At 24.3% G+C, this 20,174-nt stretch overlaps 3 protein-coding genes across 3 annotated transcripts; 2 read left to right on the forward strand and 1 right to left on the reverse strand. All coding sequences in view use genetic code 6, as the record gives it.

The window, feature by feature from the left end:
• Positions 1 to 1,197: 1,197 nt before the first annotated feature.
• TTHERM_00558180 (hypothetical protein) lies at positions 1,198 to 5,662 on the forward strand (the record flags this gene model as incomplete). The annotated part of the gene is made up of 14 exons (XM_001022381.2): positions 1,198 to 1,357; positions 1,516 to 1,787; positions 1,981 to 2,242; positions 2,418 to 2,658; positions 2,708 to 3,121; positions 3,178 to 3,598; positions 3,667 to 4,041; positions 4,108 to 4,256; positions 4,304 to 4,430; positions 4,478 to 4,762; positions 4,826 to 4,946; positions 5,068 to 5,207; positions 5,269 to 5,442; positions 5,525 to 5,662. The coding sequence occupies 14 exons, from the start codon at positions 1,198 to 1,200 to the stop codon at positions 5,660 to 5,662; spliced, it is 3,279 nt and encodes a 1,092-aa protein (XP_001022381.2).
• A 726-nt stretch (positions 5,663 to 6,388) lies between these two features.
• TTHERM_00558190 (cyclic nucleotide-binding domain protein) lies at positions 6,389 to 10,713 on the forward strand (the record flags this gene model as incomplete). Its single annotated transcript, XM_001022382.2, has 6 exons — positions 6,389 to 6,430; positions 6,492 to 6,554; positions 6,644 to 6,733; positions 6,812 to 7,420; positions 7,856 to 8,680; positions 9,007 to 10,713. 6 exons carry the CDS (start codon positions 6,389 to 6,391, stop codon positions 10,711 to 10,713), a joined length of 3,336 nt encoding a protein of 1,111 aa, XP_001022382.2.
• Positions 10,714 to 11,048: 335 nt separating this feature from the next.
• Positions 11,049 to 19,741, reverse strand: TTHERM_00558200 (bowman-birk serine protease inhibitor family protein; the record flags this gene model as incomplete). Its single annotated transcript, XM_001022383.2, has 5 exons — positions 11,049 to 14,534; positions 14,590 to 14,794; positions 14,997 to 15,501; positions 15,548 to 17,230; positions 17,491 to 19,741. The coding sequence occupies 5 exons, from the start codon at positions 19,739 to 19,741 to the stop codon at positions 11,049 to 11,051; spliced, it is 8,130 nt and encodes a 2,709-aa protein (XP_001022383.2).
• Between the last annotated feature and the right edge of the window lie 433 nt (positions 19,742 to 20,174).

A 20,174-nucleotide genomic window follows, 5' to 3' on the forward strand; every position in this document is an offset into this window, starting at 1 on the left:
TTATTTCAAAATCTTCATATTTAGTTAAAGTTTTGTATTTTGTGTTTAAAATTTGATATAAAATTTTAATTTCTAACAACAAGTATAAATTTATTTATCTAAATGTTTCTTTTAATAGGGAAGAGGATTTATATATTAATATATTTTTTTATAACTTTTTTTCAAATGGGATATTTATATAGGTATTAATCTCCAAAAATTTAGCTATTTGTAAAATTTTACTTAACAATTATTAAATAAATATATTTTATTATTTACCTGATTGAAACCCTTTTAATTTTTTTAATTTCATATAATTACATTAAATGTATTTATATTTAAACCAAATATTTATTTATTACTGACTAAATAAAATTTAGAACTAGCTAAATTTTTCATCACCTTTTTTCTTGAAATTATTAGTGTAAGGTTTTTTTTCTACAGAGGAAATAGTGTATGTAAAAAAATATTTAAATTAAAAAAGTTTATTAATATAATTAAATAAAATTTTGTATTATAACATGAAGCTGAAATGAAAAAGGTTGTAACGCTCGATTAGCTCAGCTGGTTAGAGCATGCGGCTGTTAACCGCAAGGTCGTAGGTTCGATCCCTACATCGAGCGCTTTTTTATTTAAAATATCATTTTTATTAATTAATTTTAAATAATTTATTTAATTAAATAAAAATAAATTTTAATATAGAAAAATAATTTTTAGATTGTAAGAATAAGTTAATTCTATAGGAAGGAAGAATATTGATTGATTGATTGATTTATTTAAAGATTCAACTTTTATTTATTTATATTTTATAAATTTATTTACTTAATTAATGAAATACCCATATTTATTTTGAAATAAGAAAATAAAACCAAATCTTAAAATAAAAATTATTCAAATATGAACTTTTAATTTGGTGATTTAGCAACATTGAATACAGACAGAATGATTGCTATAATATTTAGACTTGTAATGCATTAGATAAATAAACAATGAGTTTTTTAGTTTATGTAAATATGTATGCAATTCTATTTATTTTCACACTAAAACTTAATAAAAGGAAATAGTATTCCATCAAATTAAATTTTAATTAATAAATAGATAATTGTTAGTAAATTTTTGAATAAATACAGTAAAGTAGTTTAAAGAAGAAAGGAGAACAAGCAATTAAGCAAATAAGCAGCATATCCTATATAATATTTAAAAAATACCATAGCAAAAATGCAATACCAGTAGACTAATGAATAGATATGTATCACTCATAACAATATTACTAACTACTTTTGTTTGAGAGAGGGTATTAATGTTGACCATTTTGAAAATCTCCTCAAAGTAGTATTCATGATTGAGGGCAATATCCTTGGCTTAAAAAGCTAAAAAAGTAACTAACGGCGCTTATTTTTTTAGACTAATAATTCAAAAAATTTTTATTTTATAAGAAGATTAAAACTCAAAATTCATAATGAACTTCGAAATATATTTGCCATATTAAATACTCAAAATTTTAACTTTATAAACTTATTATTTATACAAATTTAGCTGGTATCATTTACGATACTGGAGAATTCTGCAACTAAAATTACTTCTAGTTGAGCAATGAAACCTTCTAGCTAATATCATCTAACGCTCAGCTAGGCTCTCCTCTCAACTCAAATCCAACTCGCCAAAGTTCAAATATAAGATCATATTCTAATTTGAGTTAATCTGTTCCAAAGCAATCAAAATCTAACCACAAACCTTCCTCTAGAAATAAATCAAATGACATACCTTCTCATATTTAGCAAAAGCTTTCTCATCGCTACTCAATCAAGGTAAAAAAAACTTTAAATAACATGTGCAAGTATAAACAAAAAAAAGCTAAAGCGGTAATGTAAGAAGATTAGAATTAAAATAGATAAAAGTAAATAAAAATATTTTGAAAACATTAAAGATAAATTGATAGATAAAACTTTAATATTTTTATTAAAACAGAGAATATATTTTTTCTATAAATATTAATAACAGAGTGCAAGCAAATATAGTGATGAGCCATGCCAATTTTTCATTGAGGATTTCGAAGTCTTTATGACCCTTCCTGGTAAGGATAATCCTGAATACTTGTTCTGTTTCTTCTTGTTTGATGACACACAAACTATGAAGTAATATGGACCTCCTGTTTGTAGATCATACTCAAATAATTTTCCTTCTGTAGATTTCTACTACTCCTTGTATCCTTCTAAAAGATCAAGATCACCTTTCTAACCCTCTGATAATATTATGCTATTCAGTATATTTTTATAATCTCTTATATATTTTTTACATAAATATCAAAAGGAAAAATAAAATATTTTTTTTGCAACAATTAAACTGAATTTATTGATAAGTGAAACTCTATTTTTTAAAAAAAAAAAGACTCATTTTCTTTAAATTTGGCAATAATTATTTACTATTTTTGTTAATAGGTTTCTATCAAGGTCATAATATTATCATAGAAAGAGAGTTAGCTCTTTCATATGATGCTTCTGAGGAAATAATAAAAGCTATGAATCAGTATATTTAAAAGCATGACTTATTCCACTCAAAAAGCGATAAAAGAATGTCTAATTTCAATGAAGATAATACATACACAGAAAATAGCTTCCAAATGATCAATTAACTTGGCTCAGACTCTAACTTTCAAAGAAGAGAAGGAAGCTTTTCTGAGTAACTTAAATAAATTGTTATAAGAAAATTTAATTTAAATCATTTTTAGCATACCAACAAATTAGGATAATGTTTTCGATATCATTGAATGCTTTTCGAAGAATTAAATTAGAAAGAATTTTACTGATGACTAATTTAAAGATTTGCTCAAGCTAGTCCGCAAAAATAGCAAAAAGATAAACAATATATACGAATAGTTCAAAGTGAGTAATGATTATGAAGAGCTTCTAGGCAGTCTTCGTAGTATCTTGAATGTTCCTTTATTGTAATCCACTAACCTACTCGCTTAGAACGGAAACTTTAATATTCTACAATCTTCAAATACAAATAATATCCTAAACTGTTTAAACAGTGATAATAATAAAGTTAACAATAAGTAAATTAACCACAATAGAGCAAACTCTAAATCTTAAAAAAAAGCTGTTCCAAATGAAATGAGTTTTGATGTCTCATCTAAAGAAAAGTAAATATTATTATGATAAAAAGAAACTTATTTACTCCATTTTAATTAAATAAAAGAAAATTGGATTTATCAACTTTAAAGGGTTTAAGAGTATTCTTGAAAAAAGAAAACACATTTGAAAAACTAGGTAGTAGTGTGCTTGAAAATAGGGAAATAGGGTATTTAGTGTATGGAATAAAGTAAAATAATTAGGAATTGTTAGAGTTATTACATAACCTGAATACGTACACTAAGTAGAAAGTTATTTTAACCATTTTAAAAGCATACTGTTCTCAGTAAATGCAAAATATTTTAAGTGCAAAATTTAACAGCAGACAGCTAGATGTTATCAAAGAAAGTGAAAATGAGAAAGATTCACCTATCCAGGCTGCTTTCCTTAATTGGATGGTTCTGGGAAATTTAAATGACCTTATTTCAATTCTCGAAGAAAATGTTAAACTAAAAAAATATCCTTCAATTTTAAAAAATAAAAAAGAAGTAATTCTTTAAGAATAAATTGGAAAAAACTTTTATATTTACCTTGTTATTTATTAATTTTTAATTAGAAAATAACTATTGACGAATAAGCTTTTGGCTAGTTATAAAAAGTTGTTGAATAGTTTGACTATTCTCCATCTTAGATTGCAAGAGAATAATAATACGTAGAATTAAATGGAAGTGCTATCTCCTAGCAAACTCATTCTCTCTTTTAACAAACCAAAGAGCCAGATACTCCAACATATGTTTTTAGATATTCTTAATATGCTAATCGCCAAAAAAAACTAAGAAAACCAACTTTTACACTAAATTCAAGGTTAACATAAGAAAATGTAAATGAAGCTCTAGAAGAATAATTAGCAAAAGAGCAAGATTAAATCAATATTTAGAAATAATTAGAGCTATACTTCTCAGCATAAAAGACTTATAAAGATGAATAATATGTAAATAAATATTCCATTTTTTAAGAAATTTAATAAAACTAAACAATACCTTTTTATATAAATTAGTATAATTTATATAGAAATCTTTTGAATTAAAGTTATATTGGATAAGATATTATGAAAGAGCTTGAAGAAGCATATGATTTTAATTATGTTCCTTTTTATTTTGTCTTAGAAGCCTTTAGAAACACTTCAAATGTAGAAGAAGAATTAAAGTAAACTATTTAAATCAAGTTAAATATTTATTTATTTTTTTTAATAGAGATGCATTAAAATAGTTTACAGATTTAAAAGCAAAAATAAAACATTTAATTAACTTTGAGTCTCCAATCTGTTAAGATAAACTAACAAAATATAAAGGATTTTTAACAAATATAGCCTATCTATACGTAATTTTAATTTATTCTTAAACATGTCTAATTTATTTATTTTTTAGTGCTAAGAATTTTCAATAGGAGAGAGAACTTTCAAAATTTTAAATCATTTATTTTTGAAATAAGAAATTAATGTAATTGCTGCTTTTGAACTTTTTTGCATAGATTTAAATATTGACGATTTTTTAGAAAATGTCAAGCTAATTGAATAAGTTCACTTCTTCAAGCATACAATTGAATTATCGGAATTCGATTAAACAGAAGAAGATATGGATTTAATTAATGTCATTATTTATCTCTTAAAAAGTACTGATATTGCAAACTAAAATATTCAAGTTATTGAAAAAGTAAGTAAATTAATTTATTACTAACAGGCAAAATTTATGTTTTCAAAATCATAAAAAATTTAGGTTGTCAAAATTGGAGACAGAGATTTGTTAAAAATTTTTAACGCTTACAAGCAAAAAAAATTATCTGACATTTCTGTTTTGCTAAAACAAGTAATGAACTTTGCGGAATACAGAGCTTAGGGTATGAATTTTCATTTAAATCAATTTTAAAGCAAAAAAAATAAATAACTTAATTAATTTTTCATTAATAAATTAATTTTTGATTTTATTTAATTTCTATTTAAAATACAATGAAAAAATAGAGGTTTAGTAAATTGAAGAAAATGAGAAGAATTAAAAATAAAGAGAAGAAACATAGAAGAAGATTTAATTTTAAATTGATCACCTTTACACTATCTAACCCCTATTAAAGGAAGTCAAATATATTAAGATTATTGAAGATGTAAACAAATTTTTTAATTTTTATTCAAACTTCAACATCTATTCTATTTACTAAAAATTAGCTAGTAAATGAATAGCATAAAATAACGTAAAGCGCTTTTGAAGTCTATGAATTCTCTAAAGATAAACAAGATTTCATAGAAACTATAAGCCTAATTTACTAGGCCTATTACACAAAATAGCTAAAAGATACAGTTAAAATGTACTTATTTGATCAAAAGCAGCCCAAAGAAAAGGTAAAAAAATTTAGTTTTAAAAGATTTTCAATAAATTTTAGATTTTTTTAATCAAAATTTAACATTTATTGTGTAAAAAAAGATAACTTTCATGATGAATTTAATTAAAGAAAATGATGTACATATTATGTCTGCTTGGGAGTTATATTTAAAATTAGATGATTTGTCTGATTTCAAAGATACAATTAGTATTATATTAAAGAAGCACTATAAAATTTGAAAACAGATTTTTTGTTGCTTTTATAATTTAATTTATTTATGTAATGTGTAGTCATAGAGATTTTTATCAAAATATTTAAAAATATTTATTAATTCACTTAGTTACTTACTCTCTAATAATTACAAATTATCTCTAAAGTGTTCAAACTCAATTTAAATTTATGTTAAATTACATTAAAATTTAATATTTATTACTGGACTATTTTCATCTCAAATAAAATTTTCAATAGCTATTAGATATATTTGTGTTAAATTATTAGTAATAGCTATTATATTCTTACTAATTTATAAAATCATATAGTTTGCTTTAGCAAAACAAGCTTGTTACATATGAAAATGTTTATTTTTTTATCTATTTATTTATTAATTAGATTTTAAATAAGACTGAATTCTTCTTCATAAATTATATCATAAAAGATCTAGTTGTAAAATTAATTTTAATAGATAGATATACATATATCAAAAAAAAAAGTTAATTTACTTGGTCTTTAGTTCATTGAATTTTTTTTTTAGATGAGAACATTTCATTTCGTTTTTTAATAATATTAAAAATAATCAGATAAATTAGAAAGCATAAATCATTCAATCACTGTAAATAGCACTAATAATATATAAAATAATAAAGTTTTAAAGATTTAACTTAAATTCCATCTTTAAATATTAAAAAATAAATTTAACTCCTGCAAAGAATAGTTGCGCTACTTTTTCATAACTGATTTCAGTGATAATGAAAGGATCGCTCTTAAAAAAACCAATAATTAGCTAATTAGTAAATCAAAATATTTTCTAAGAAAAAAATAGGTGTTAAATATTTTTAAATTTAAAAAAAGAGCTGCTATGATAGCTTAGGGGCTTTGCTAGTTAAGAAAGAAAAGTCGGTCAAGGATTGCGAAGTAAATTTAAATTATTGATTATGAAAAATATTTAAAATTCTACAATAATTTGATACATTTTTGAAATACTTTTTAAATATTACGATTAGGGAATATATCAACTAATATAAAGTGTGCAAGGGTTTAATGGATTTATTGATAGCTTTTTGAAAGGGTTATCTCATGATTAGGTTATTCATGTAAAATAGAAATCACAATTATTTTATAGAATAACCAATTTTAATTTGTTTACATTAATATTTATTATGAATTAATAGCTTTGCAGCAAGTTTGAATATAGGAAATACTTAAAGGGGGATATAATATTCAGATAGGGAGATGACCATGATAATAGACTCTATTTAATATTGTAAGGAAGCGTTATGATTTTCATCAACAGAGATATGGATGATGAACAGGATGGTGATAAAAAAAATATTTTAAACAATAAAGACAAATAATAATTGGACTAAATGGAACCAGAGTCTCCTGTTATTCAAATGTCTTCTTTACTGGCAAAAATTAAAGGCATGGGTAAAAATGCTTTGTCATTTATGAATAGAAAGAGTAAGAGCGGGCAAGTACCTTACATTACTCCTGAAGAAAAAGAAATGCTTAAAAAAAAATACGGAAATACTACGAGATCAATAGGAAGTGGAAAATATTTTGGTGAGAAAGCACTATTAAATAATGATAAAAGATCTGCTACTATTGTTGTTGATTAGCATTTATCAGAAATGTTAACTCTCGAAAAGAAATACTTTAATGAATTTTTGAGTAGATTGTAAGAGATTCTAATTAGTAGGAAAAACACAATTACGCACATATTTCCAGAGATGAATACTTACACTCTGCAAAAAATGGATAATATGCTCTACTGCTTCCAAGTAAAATTACAATTTGGTCTTTGATTTCATGAAAAGTTTCATGAACTTTTTTACACCCTTGAAAGAAAGATCATTAATTTTGAGTTTACACTAAATTTTTTAATTTTTTAGAAGAATTGAGAAACCCCAAAAAAAATATGTGATTTTAATTAATTAATTTTGTATATTAAAGATTTACTCTCTTATTTTTCAGCCACTCAATAAATTTTTTATCTTACTTAATTTTTAATTTGTTTACGCCAAAAATCATATAAAATTTATAAAAAATCAGATAGGTCATTTAAAGTAAAAAAGAATTTAGAAAAAAGTGTAAATTTGAATTTTGTTTTTGCTTTTTTAATACTTTAAAGACTTAATTATCTTTTGTTAATTTGTTTGTTTCTTAAAAAGTTTTGTTTAGAAAATATTTAAAAATTATTTTTATTATAAAAATAGCCTGAAAATTACACTAAAGGAAATCATTTATGCATAGAAGGAGCTAAAGAAGATAAAGTTTTTATTGTTTAAGAAGGAGAAGTTTAACTTGAAAAATGTATAAAAATTGAAGAGGAAGTTAGGAATAATATAAAAAGAAAAAATATTTAGATTAAAGTAAGTATATTGTCTGCAGGTGGAGTTGTCGGAGAAGAACTTTTTTTGAACGAAAATTACTGCTACTTTTACACTTGCACAGTTTTATCTCCCAAAGCTATCATTTTAGTTGGTGATAAAAAAAGTATCGAAGTAAAATTTCCTAACTCAATCAAGTAAATGTTTAAAATAATGTGGGAAAATAAAGAAAAAATAAGAAAAGAAATTATTGAATAAAGAAGATCTGAGGTAGAAACAGAGGTAAGAAATAATCAATATCGATAAGAAATCAAGGTAAATCTTGAAAAAGCTTAAAATTTTTTTGTGTAGTATCAAAAAAATCAACTTGCTGTTAAATAAATCACAAAGAGAAATCAAAATACTGTTACAAAAGAAGAAGGGACAGGATAAATTTCTTCATCTAATAATTTACAATCAAAAAACTAATTGCTTAATGCCAAAAGTAATAATAGCATACCTAAAATTCTTGATTAAAATTATTCTAGCTAGTTTGAGTATTCAAAAGAGTAGCTAATCCAAACTATGTTATTTAAAAATTCTAATTCTACTAGAAATGCTGAATCGCCTAGAGATAATAAGCCAAATTAAATAGATTTAGCTAAAATCTCTTAACCTGAAAATTTTATTTATGACTTTGGAAATCAATAATAAAAAAGAATAACTCCTAAAGTAATTTTTAATTTATTTACATTTAGATTTAATTTTTATAACTTTATATGTAGAGAGAGTTTTTCAATATTTATTTTTATAATTATATTAAAATAAAATATCTATTCTTGAAATATCATAAAATTTGATATTAAACACCCCAAATTTAATCTATCAAAGTCGATATTCTAAAAATTTAATAAATAAGTTTGATGGATACAAAATCATCTAATATTTTGACAGAACTCTACTAACTCGATATTTAAGTTTTAAAAAATATATAATTTAATCATAAAATTCTTAATTTTTAATTTAAATATCCTAAATTAATTTTTTTAAATAATAAGCTGATAAAAGTTAACAGCGTTACTGAAAAACCTAAATTACCTCAAAATGGTGTAGATATTTCTAAAAAAATTGACTAATATGTGAAAAATTATAAAAATAATTATCTATTTTCAAAGGATTTAAATGACTCTAAACTGCATTAAAATAGTGAAAATAATAAAGAAATGTAAATATCTAATGAAAATATTAAGGATTTGAGTGATTCTTCAGGAACTATTCAAAGTAACCCAAAAATTCAAGTTATAAAAGAAAAAAATACTGAAGAAACCGAGAATATTGTTACAAATAATAAATCACATAGAAGGGGGTCTAAGAGCATTTAGGATTTCACGTCAATGGAAATCCTTAATAAAAGTCTTTTAAAATCATTGTCTTTGCCAAAAAAATAAAAGAGTGAGAAATTAATTTAATTAGAGTAGCTATCGTTTAGAAAGGTATCTGAGAATAGCAATGAATTATAAACACTATCACCGATTTATCATAATAAAAAAGAAAATAGTAATTACTCAGGTGACAATACTAATTCATCTGAAGTTAAAAAATCATCATTTTAAATTTTTAAATAGCTTTCTAAAATTTCATCCTCCGAGTTTGTTCTTTAAGCAAAGAAAGTACCTTCTTTGCTTCTAAGCGATTAAGATTTTTAGAAAAAAAATGAGTGTTTTACTGATCCAAACAATTTGTATTAACAAAATGTTTTAAAATATTGTTCAATGACACCCTCTGCTGCTATAAAAAGTACAGACATAAGTAAGTCAAAAATAAGCAATTAAAACAGTATTGATTTTAATGAAGCTTAATCACTTAAGTAAAATTCTTTTAGAATAAAATAAAGTATCAGGCAACATAGTTTGATACCTCTTAAATAAGTTTAATACCCCGAATAAGGCTAAGCATACTAAACCTCAAACGAAGAAGTACGCAAAAAGAAATCTTTTTTAGGTGTTTCGCCTACATCTTCATCTCATGATTTGGAATTACCAAATCTAAGATAGAATAGCGAATCATCAAAATAAGTTACATAAAAAAAGAAACAGTAAAGCTTCTAATTTCAGTTTCATAGCTAAAACGCATCTCCAGAAAGGTCTCCTTCAGAAAAAGAAAAAGAATGCTAATTAAATTAATAAAATAACATTATAAGTAGAAAAGTTAGTGAACACCAAAAGTCTCTATATTTTGAAGATTACTAAAAAGAATAAAAATCATTAAAATCTCTATCTAAATTATAAAATCTCTCAATATCTAACTTACAAATGCTCCCTGTTAAATCAAGCAATAAACAAAATTCAATCTCTCAAATAAAATTCGAAAATATTTTCTTGGATAGTAAAAATAAAAAAATGAATTTTTATTCACCACATAACAAGACAAAAAACACATTATAAGAATATGGATTTTAATAAAAATCTGAAACATCCAAATTAAACTCCTACTTCTATTTAGAAGAAACTAATAACCATTAAAACGGAGTAGAAACTTTAATCAATTTACCTACGAGCGCCTCTTTAATTCCCTAGGCTCCATTAAAAAATCCATCTCTTCATAATTTAAGATTAAAATAATTTAAAGATTAAAAGAAAAGTTTAAATCAAAAAAAAGCTTCAAGCCTCACAAAACTAAATTTTAGTACTCCCAGACTTGAATTTATTATAAATACTAACAAAAAATCTTATGAAATACAATAACAATAATAATAATCTTAATGATTAATAAATATAAAATATAATCAACAAATAAATAAATATTTATCATTTTTGTATAAAGTTTTAGTTTTATTATAAATTTCTCATAAATTTTAATTAATTTAAATTTTCAACTTTTGAAATTTAGTGAAAATTTTATTTTTTAATAAAAAAAAATAAAATTCTCATCATCTAATAAATAAAAATCATAAAAATAAAATATTTTTTCATAAATAAAGAAAGTTGATTCTTTCTTTTTTAAAAGCAAACAAACAATAAAGTTAAAACAAAAAAAATATGCGAGTTTGTAATTATTTTATTGTTATTTATGAATACCTATTAATTAAGCTTACAATAACTCATTCTTCATCATTTTAAAATTTGAGAATAATAAGCTGTAATTCAAATAATCTGTATAATAGTAGCTTACATCCAGTTAACTATTCTTTCTATGTACGAAGAAGGAAACCTGCTACATATTTTTGAATTATAGCAGAGATCATTGAGATCAACAACAAATCCATAAACAAATATAGCATGAAAGTTAAAATAGCTTTGTTTGAATATTCTTTTGTCTCGCCGCTAACAATTGATAAAATTATATAATAATATGTTAAAAGAACTGTCAAGGTGAATAGCTTACCAATCAGTCTAAAAACTAAAAATCTTGAACCATATAAAATCATTACTAATTTAATAACTGCTGAAATTAATATAGAATTAATTAGAGCTAGCATGATGTTTTATTCAAAGTTATATTACTTATCAAAAGTAACAGATATAGCTAATGAGTGAACCACTCTTACATAAAATATTAAAAATCTTAAAGAGCGACTAATATTTGGATTAAAAATTAAAAAGATGCTAAAGAAATTATGGAATATCATAATTTAAGCAATGAATGAATATTTTTAAAAATTTTGATAAAAATGTTATAGTTTATTATTTCTTTCATCGTTATCATTGTTATTAATATCTTTATTATCTGATTTATTGCTATTTCCTTAGGCATTTATATCAAATATGCTTAAAGGATTAGCTTTTTAATTTTCATTTAAACCTTACTTTAGATTGTTTGGAGTAAACTAACTCTTTTTTAAATAATCTTTGTTATTAACATTTTGATCTTCATATTTACTCATTTAAAAATCTTTATTTTAGAGCTGTTAATTTATATTTAATTTATCAAGTGGTTTAGCATATCTTTATGCAGATTATTCATCTACATAACTATTATTTTCTTATTAATCTTCTAATTCATTAGGTTGAGCATTATTTTCTACTTACTTTTGATCTGTGCTCTGTTGTAGACGAGAGCGACTTATGATGCTAAAAATACTAGTTTTACTGTATTTAAATCCTTATTTAGTAAGTTTCATAGTTGTTGGATTGAACAATTAGGCATCAGAAATTCTCATGACTGAACTTTAAGGAGTTTAGATTTATCTCTCTAACATTTAAAATTAGCTATCAGGGTTATTTTCATTATTTTTACGATCTTCTAAAATATTCAAATTGCTTATCATTAATCTTTTACTAGCTTGATCCATCATTCCAGAATTAATTAAGGGAGTATCAGGTATAGGTATACCTTCTATTTGCTATGGTACCACTTTATTGATTTATTTTTGCTTTTAATTAGCAGATTATTTTTTTTACTTAGAATCTAAGGATAAACCTTTTAAGTAAAAGATAATAAAAAGTAAGGTTGCAATAAACATTACCCATACTATATAATACTCATAAAATGTTTTGAAATGCTCAATATTATATAATCCATCACTACTAAATGCTGTTTCTAAATTACTATTTGCTATCAAGCTATCTAAATTTTCAATAATAGTTGTTGGCAATAATTCTTCACAAATGCATTAAAAAGAGTTAGATGAACTTTTAAAAACACTTTGACAATTTTTTTTATTCATACTATTATCTGAACCTAAAGACACACACATTAAATTTGAAATTCTTGATTTATTTGCAACTTTATTCTCAAATTCCAGCCTAGCCTATTATGAAATTTTTTCTATTTTATTATTTTTAATGCTGATATGTGGTGTTTAAATAGAAAAATTTGAATAATTTATCTTGTTTTTAACTAATTCTGATGTATAATTAGCAAATGAAGCTACTAATGAAAATGGATTCTGCTTATAGGCTACTATTGAGAAATTATATAGTTTAGTATCTGTAGCATTTTCTAAACTTTGATTATCACAAATGAAGTTAGAACATAAATATTTTTATGTAACTTATTTGGAAGTAATATTTATATATTGCCCTTAAAATGAAACTGGATCTTGATTTGGAATAGAATTAATTTAAAGATAATTATTTATTTTTTAAATGGCCAGGACTATTGATTCATTATTTGATATTTATTTGCTCAGATAAATATAATTTAAGATTTAATGAGAATCAAATAAAATTTACTACAATCTTTATTTTGAAATATCAAGAAATGTACTATTCAGCTAAGAAGATGATTCTAGATTATTTATTATAAAATCAAATAGATTATTTTATTCTTTTTCAGTAAATGTTATCCCTGATTATAATAGAGATGCTATCGATTTACTCACTACTGTCTAAAAAAGGGATATTTCTGATATTTATTACTACATAATTATTAGTTATTATAAAATATCCACTTTTAAAGAGTTTATTTTAGCGTTTTATTTATATTAAGTATTTATTGCAAATTAATCACACAGTATAGATAATTCAGATATTGTATCAGAAGGTGATAATTTCTTTACTTATTCTGTATAATTTTAAATTAAATCAATGTAATTTTATTCACTTAACGAAAGTAATTCTACTTTTACACTCAACGTTAAATTAGAAATAGCTTATTAGGAATTAATAGCTTATGCCAGCAGAGTAATATTACCCTAAGGAAGTCTTGAGCTAAGAAGGTGCTACTAAGTCGGATCACATAGCTAGCGACGCATAACTTAATTTGGGTTCTATTTTTCGAATTCAAAGTCTTTTTCACTTAAATAATAAAAAAACTGATATGTGATAGGCTCATTTGCATCAACACAATTTTCCATTTAAAGAAAAAATATGGTATTTATAGCCAGACCAATTTAAGGCGTAACTGAAAAATTGCAGTATGATGGAGGTAAATTTACTTAAAGCTGTATTGTGTACATACTGGGCATTACATACAATGGGTTAAAGACAGTAAATCTTAGCTAAATTTAATTGTTACTAATATTAAATGAGTTAAAATAATTCCATATTTGAAATTTCAAGCTTGTATATCCAAACTAGAGTACACCAACTATATTATCATTATATAAGATTGCTCCTGAAAATGAAAGTATATCAATATTTTTTACATTAGGATAGTCAATTTGAGCTAATATATCTTAATTAGCATTGACGCTTTTTGAAGACGGATTAAGTAAATCAATATGAACTTGAAGAGGTGGTAGTTCTAGATCTGATAGCAAGAGCATTTAAACATCGGAAGAAGTTCTATTTACTGGTTTTGTACCTGTTAAAACTAATTTTAACAAGGTATATGATTTAAATGTATATGCCATAAATTATATAGATAATGCATTTTATTAAAACTTTAGGACATTGCCGTTTTAATCTTAGCAATTACTGTCTAAAGCTAAGTCATAGCACTCCCAAACAGCTGTTATACCTTAAGGTTAATTAACATCTTTGATATCCAAATCTCTTACATTACCATTTATAGTAATATTTTTTGTTGTATCATAAAATCCACCTCCGCCAAATATCTATACATCCAATTAAGACTATGTCACTGTGATTTTTTTGGTAGAAGTCGCATTAATATTTGGATCAGAAATTAAGTAAGCAAACACCTATATAAATAAATAATATTTATAAATATTTTCTAGAACTTTTTAATTAAATTACCTAAATAGAAATATCTGTAATAGGTAAGCTGTAAGGCTGAAGAGTAATTATATAATGCGAATCGTTATATGATGAATTTGTATAGTTTAATGAGTACAACTTATCACATGTTATTTATAAATATATAGGTTCGACCTACATAACTTATTAGGTAGCTGTGCAATATTTAGTTTAAGTTGTTAGCTGAATTACACCATGACTATAACTATATTTATATATTTTTTTATATTTATTAATTTTAATTAAAAATAATAAATGTATTTTTTATTTTAAATTATAGATATTTCAAAAAAAATTATTAAAACTAAATTAAAGCATTAAACCTAAAATATTAATGATGTTTGTTAGTTTTTTTTGAAATATCTGTTTTGATGGTTAGAGACTTATTATAAATTTAACTAAATTACATATAAAAAGGCAAGGAAAAAGTAGACCTACTATACAGATCGATGAATTTTTATTATACTGTAGAAAAACTAATTATTTCAGTTGATTTCACATTTGCTAATAGTTAATATTAAAACATTATAGTTATTTACGATCCTGGAACTAAAAACCCTTATTAAAATTCTAGATTTAAAATTTTTTAAGAATTACAATTCTGCAAATAATTTTCAATCAGTTGCTTTTAATTTTTATTATCTTATGGTGATTATGAAACTAATATCCATTTAAAAGATAAAAAACCTCTATTAGCAGCGTTTTATATTGATTTAAATGTTATTTTTATATTGCTGCATGAATTATAAAGGCTTTGATATTAAAATATTACTTTAGATTCTCCTATTATTGGATCTTAAACTACATTAGTATTTAAGTATGTTTAAATAAGGATATTAGATGAAGTTTTAAAGCTCAAAATAACTGGTTTAAATATTAGATTGTCGCCATGGAAAATAGTTGATGTCTTCCCTATTTATTATTAATTTTTAACTTTTATTTATTCTTAATTATTTACCTAAATTCACAAATATGGATTTTCCTGATATTGCACATGCAGAATCACTTCCAAGCAATGGCAATGTCACATTTGTTAAAAGATATTAGCAAAGAGCCATGGAGTACTGATTTTTCTAAAATGATTATGGTACATTTAGAACTTTTCCAAAATTTATTCCTAAAACAGGATCCGAATTTGATAAAATTGCATCTAAAACAGCAACTTTTTAATAGCTACAATTAATATTTGATTACCTAGTATCCTCACTATCTTAGCAAACGCACTAACCTGATAAAACCTTTCTTGTAGCTGAGCATGAAGTGCAAGATATAGGATTACTTGTATCAGAGCCTGAGCTACAAGTCAAGCAAGTGCCATAACAATAGGTACAGTTGCCACTTGAAGAGCAAGGAACACATTCATTTTTTTTTTCTTAATAACCATTTGGACATTTTTACAGACATTAAGTTTAATATAAATAGTAACCACTTTTACAGCTAGTGCAAGCAAATTAATTAAAATATCGGGTGCATGTTTAACAAGTGCTATAACACTAACATTGATGAAATGTCAAGGATTTTGGGTTACAGTTAATGCAACTATCTGAATTTTATAAATCCCAGCCAACATTATAACATTAAACTGCAATATTAATAACACCACACTAAGCTGATTAGTAAGTATCTTGACAAGTAGTGCACTTATTTTCATTTAATTAATAATAACCTCTATCTATGCATTCATTAATAGATTTCTAATTTTCGTTGTTACCGCATTAATTTGTATTAGGATTCAAAATGACGCAATTCATACAGGATTTAGAATCAATTTTAACCCACCCAGCTTTTTAACATCTTTTCTGTATAATTGATTCTCCACAATAATCAGAATTTGAATTAGAATTCTTACAAGTTGTACAAGTAGTAAGTGTTGAATTATAAAATCCATTTAAAAAGCATGCGTCTATAGCGTCTTGTGAGTTGTCATTGCCACACTAATTATCATTATATACAGAGCATTTTACACAATAATTATCATCCTTTTAAACCCATCCAGATGAAGAGCACTTACTTGAGATTTCTTTCCTTCCACATTTGCCTGAAACCAAGTTAAGACAGGAAGCACAGCTTTTACTGTTATAGTTGAAGAAACCTTAATCCTTACATTTTTGAACTATATCATCATCTTAATCACCTCCACATTAATTTTTAACATATTTAGAGCAATTGACGCATTAAACATCATCAAGGACTATCCATCCTTATTTTTAACATTAGCTCTAAATTTAAGGGACTCCGCAACCTCCAGAAATAGAATCTGTACAGGAAGAACAATGTATATTATCGTAGGTATTATAACCTAAATCATTGCAAAAATCTATAAATTCTTGTAATTGGTCACCTCCACAATTTCCATTAATGTAATATAAACAATAAACACATGTATTACCATCTTTTAGATCATAACCATTTTAACAAGATGTGCAGGATCTAAAATCTGGTCCATTACAGGTTTGACAGTTACTGTTACATTATTCGCAAGATCCTGGGTAATTTGCTCCAGAATTTCGCTAATATGAGAAATAATACCCACTATCACATCTACATTTTCCCTTTACTTTTGATGCATTATCTATACAATCTACACAAGACTGCAACTTGTTATCATTCTAACATGACTAGCACATGGGATGGCATCTTTCTATGTATATTTTTAAAAATAACTTTAATTGATTTGATTAAAATGAAACTAAATAAATAAATTATAACGTTTCTGCTATTCAAAAATAAATAAAATTTATTTTTATTCTGCTTCACAAAAAATTATTTTGTCTTTCTTCTTGGAAAAATTTGAAGAATTTTTCTTTTAATTATTCAGAACTCTATATTAAAATTTTGTTTATTTCAGAAAAGAATGCACAATAAATAAAATCGACTAAAAAAAGACTAAAAATGGCTTACAATAGTTAACAATCATATTGTTCCATGTATAACCACACTCAGAATTTGAGCAGCTAGAATCTGAGTAAAACTTAAAATAAAAGAGATTGTTATCTAATTATTCACTTACTGTTACTGTAAAAAATGCACTATCTGGAGAATTTTTGAGTTTTTATTTTTCATCTTAATAACTATTTTTTAAGAGCAAATCCTTATCAAAGAATAAATTCAAATAGTCGTTTTTAGTTATTGAATTAAACGCAAATATATCAAGAGTAATATCAACCTAAAAATGATAGCTCCTATAGCTTTACATGAAAAGTTTTGTATACAAATATTATTAATTGCGTATTCCAAAACAATATCTAGTCAAGCAAGAAATTATTGAGCTAGTAGTATTCCAGAAATGATAGTACTCTGCTATTTAATTACTTTAAAACATTTTAAACCCATTATCATTATTTTTAATACAATATTTGCCATAAACTGTGTCTGGACTGTCGCATGTTTCTGCTTTAACACATTGACCATCTTAAATTAAATATCCTTCATCGCAGATTATGCAATCTCCAGATAAATCTTCACATTAAGTGCAGTTACTAACATTGCATTACTTGCAAGTAGAACAAGGTACATCAAAGCAATTTCCTACATCGATATATTATCCTTATGAGCATACACATTAATTTTTATTAAGCATTAAATTTGGAGCACAGCCTAAGCAATCATATATAGTGTTTCCTGATACGCATTTACTACAAGTTGGGTGACATTTATAAACTACTATTTAAATCTCTCTTACTCCCCATCCATTTTATGAGCTTTATATAGCTATGTTAAATTAAGAAGAGGTATCTCTTAGAGTAAAAGTAACATAATAGATTGATTGTTTACGATCACCACTACCTGCACAAGATACTTAATTAGAAGAAATAGTTTTAACATTATTCTACAAACTAGCCATTTTTTTATTTATTGTTACATACAAATCTTCTGGGCCTCCATTTTCATAAAAAACTACATAAAATTTTACAAATTTTTAGTAGCCTTAAGGGACTTAATCCCATGAACTACTTAAAATAGTAGAAGAAGTAAAGATTGGTCCTCCTAAAAATGAATAGAGAGTAATGGGGTTATTATCAACATTAATATAACACAAAATTAATGATTAAGAAATATTATAAGATGGCGTAACTAATATATCTGTATTATCATTAAAAATTCTGCTGCTTAGCAAAGGATTGATTAATTTGAATTAATCTTGGCTAAATGATGACACACACTATTAATTTATTTTATCAAATTTTTAACCTGAAGGACAATTATTATCACAAGGATTTTAGCGATTACATCTTACACATTTACCAGAGACTAAATTATATCCTTATCTACAGTCAGTACATTATGTCTGAGAATTACAGTTATTACAGTTACTTCCACAATTAAAGCACTGCTTTTTTGAGGAATTATAATATTTACCTTATTCAAAAGAACTGTAAATAGTATTTATTACATCAAGGTTTTAACACTGTTCTTTCAATATGCAAATACCTTCAAAAAAGGCAGATCCCGTTGAACATTTATTATATGGTGTTTTATATTCACTATTTTAGACATAGCTACTGTAGCTAAATGAAGTACTTAATATATCTGTGTTATCGATTTAAGATAGCTCATCATAAAAATAATTTCCATCTATACTATCAATATCAACATTATAAACTATCTTAACTGATGAATAATACTTTATTGGATCATTGTACATATCTATATTCAAGTAGCAGGCTAAGCAAATATCTAAATTATTTATACCTGTGGGCATTTCAAAGCTTGAAATACCACCAGAAACATTAACAGTAGAATCAAAGCTGCTTATTATTTTCACATCATTTGTGTCATAGGAATAGTATAAACCAATCATAGCTAATTAATTAGAAAAATTTTGAGTAATAGATACCTTTTTTAAATTATTTAGATACATAGCTCTTAAAACAAACTGCTAATCAACTTTTTCAGCAGTAATTGAAAGATATATTTTGTTTTAAGAAAGTTATCCAACAGCTATTAACATACATCGACTTGTGCATTACTATGGTAGTTAAAAATACCCGATAATCAAAAAATTATTATAACCTAGTTAATCTGGGCTTACAATTCTTATGGAAGAATGAGAATTGGTTGAGTTAAACCTTACAAGACTCTACATAAAATCTCCATAAATCAAAGAAATGGTACTAAGTTATCTTGATTTTATTAATTTGTTTTTAGCCATCAATCTTGGGTTAAATAATATTATTTTTGTATCTAAATTAAACAAACAGAAATCTTTATTTGATATGCTTGATTTTACTTGTATTGAGCAGTTTTAAGTTATTTATACAAAGTGATTTTTAAATAAAAAACCATTTTTATCAATAATATATTTTTCAACTATTATTTGAAAGCTCTGCCCTAGATGTAAATCAAATTTATTTACTTTAAATTGCTTAAATTCTATTTTACTAAAACACTTTATTAAAATATCTTCATCAATCTTTGAAATTTCGATAATAACAAATTGATTAAAATTTGTTATTTCTACTAATTTCCATTATTAATTATTACCATCTTGATATTTAATTTCCTTTCCATTTTGATTTTGAGAAGCAAAAATTACAATTGAGAACTAATTTATGCTTAAAATTTCTTAACTATAGTCCTACTCA

The sequence above is a fragment of the Tetrahymena thermophila genome, assembly GCF_000189635.1.
Source record: "Tetrahymena thermophila SB210 genomic scaffold scf_8254486, whole genome shotgun sequence".
Lineage (NCBI taxonomy): Eukaryota > Ciliophora > Oligohymenophorea > Hymenostomatida > Tetrahymenidae > Tetrahymena > Tetrahymena thermophila.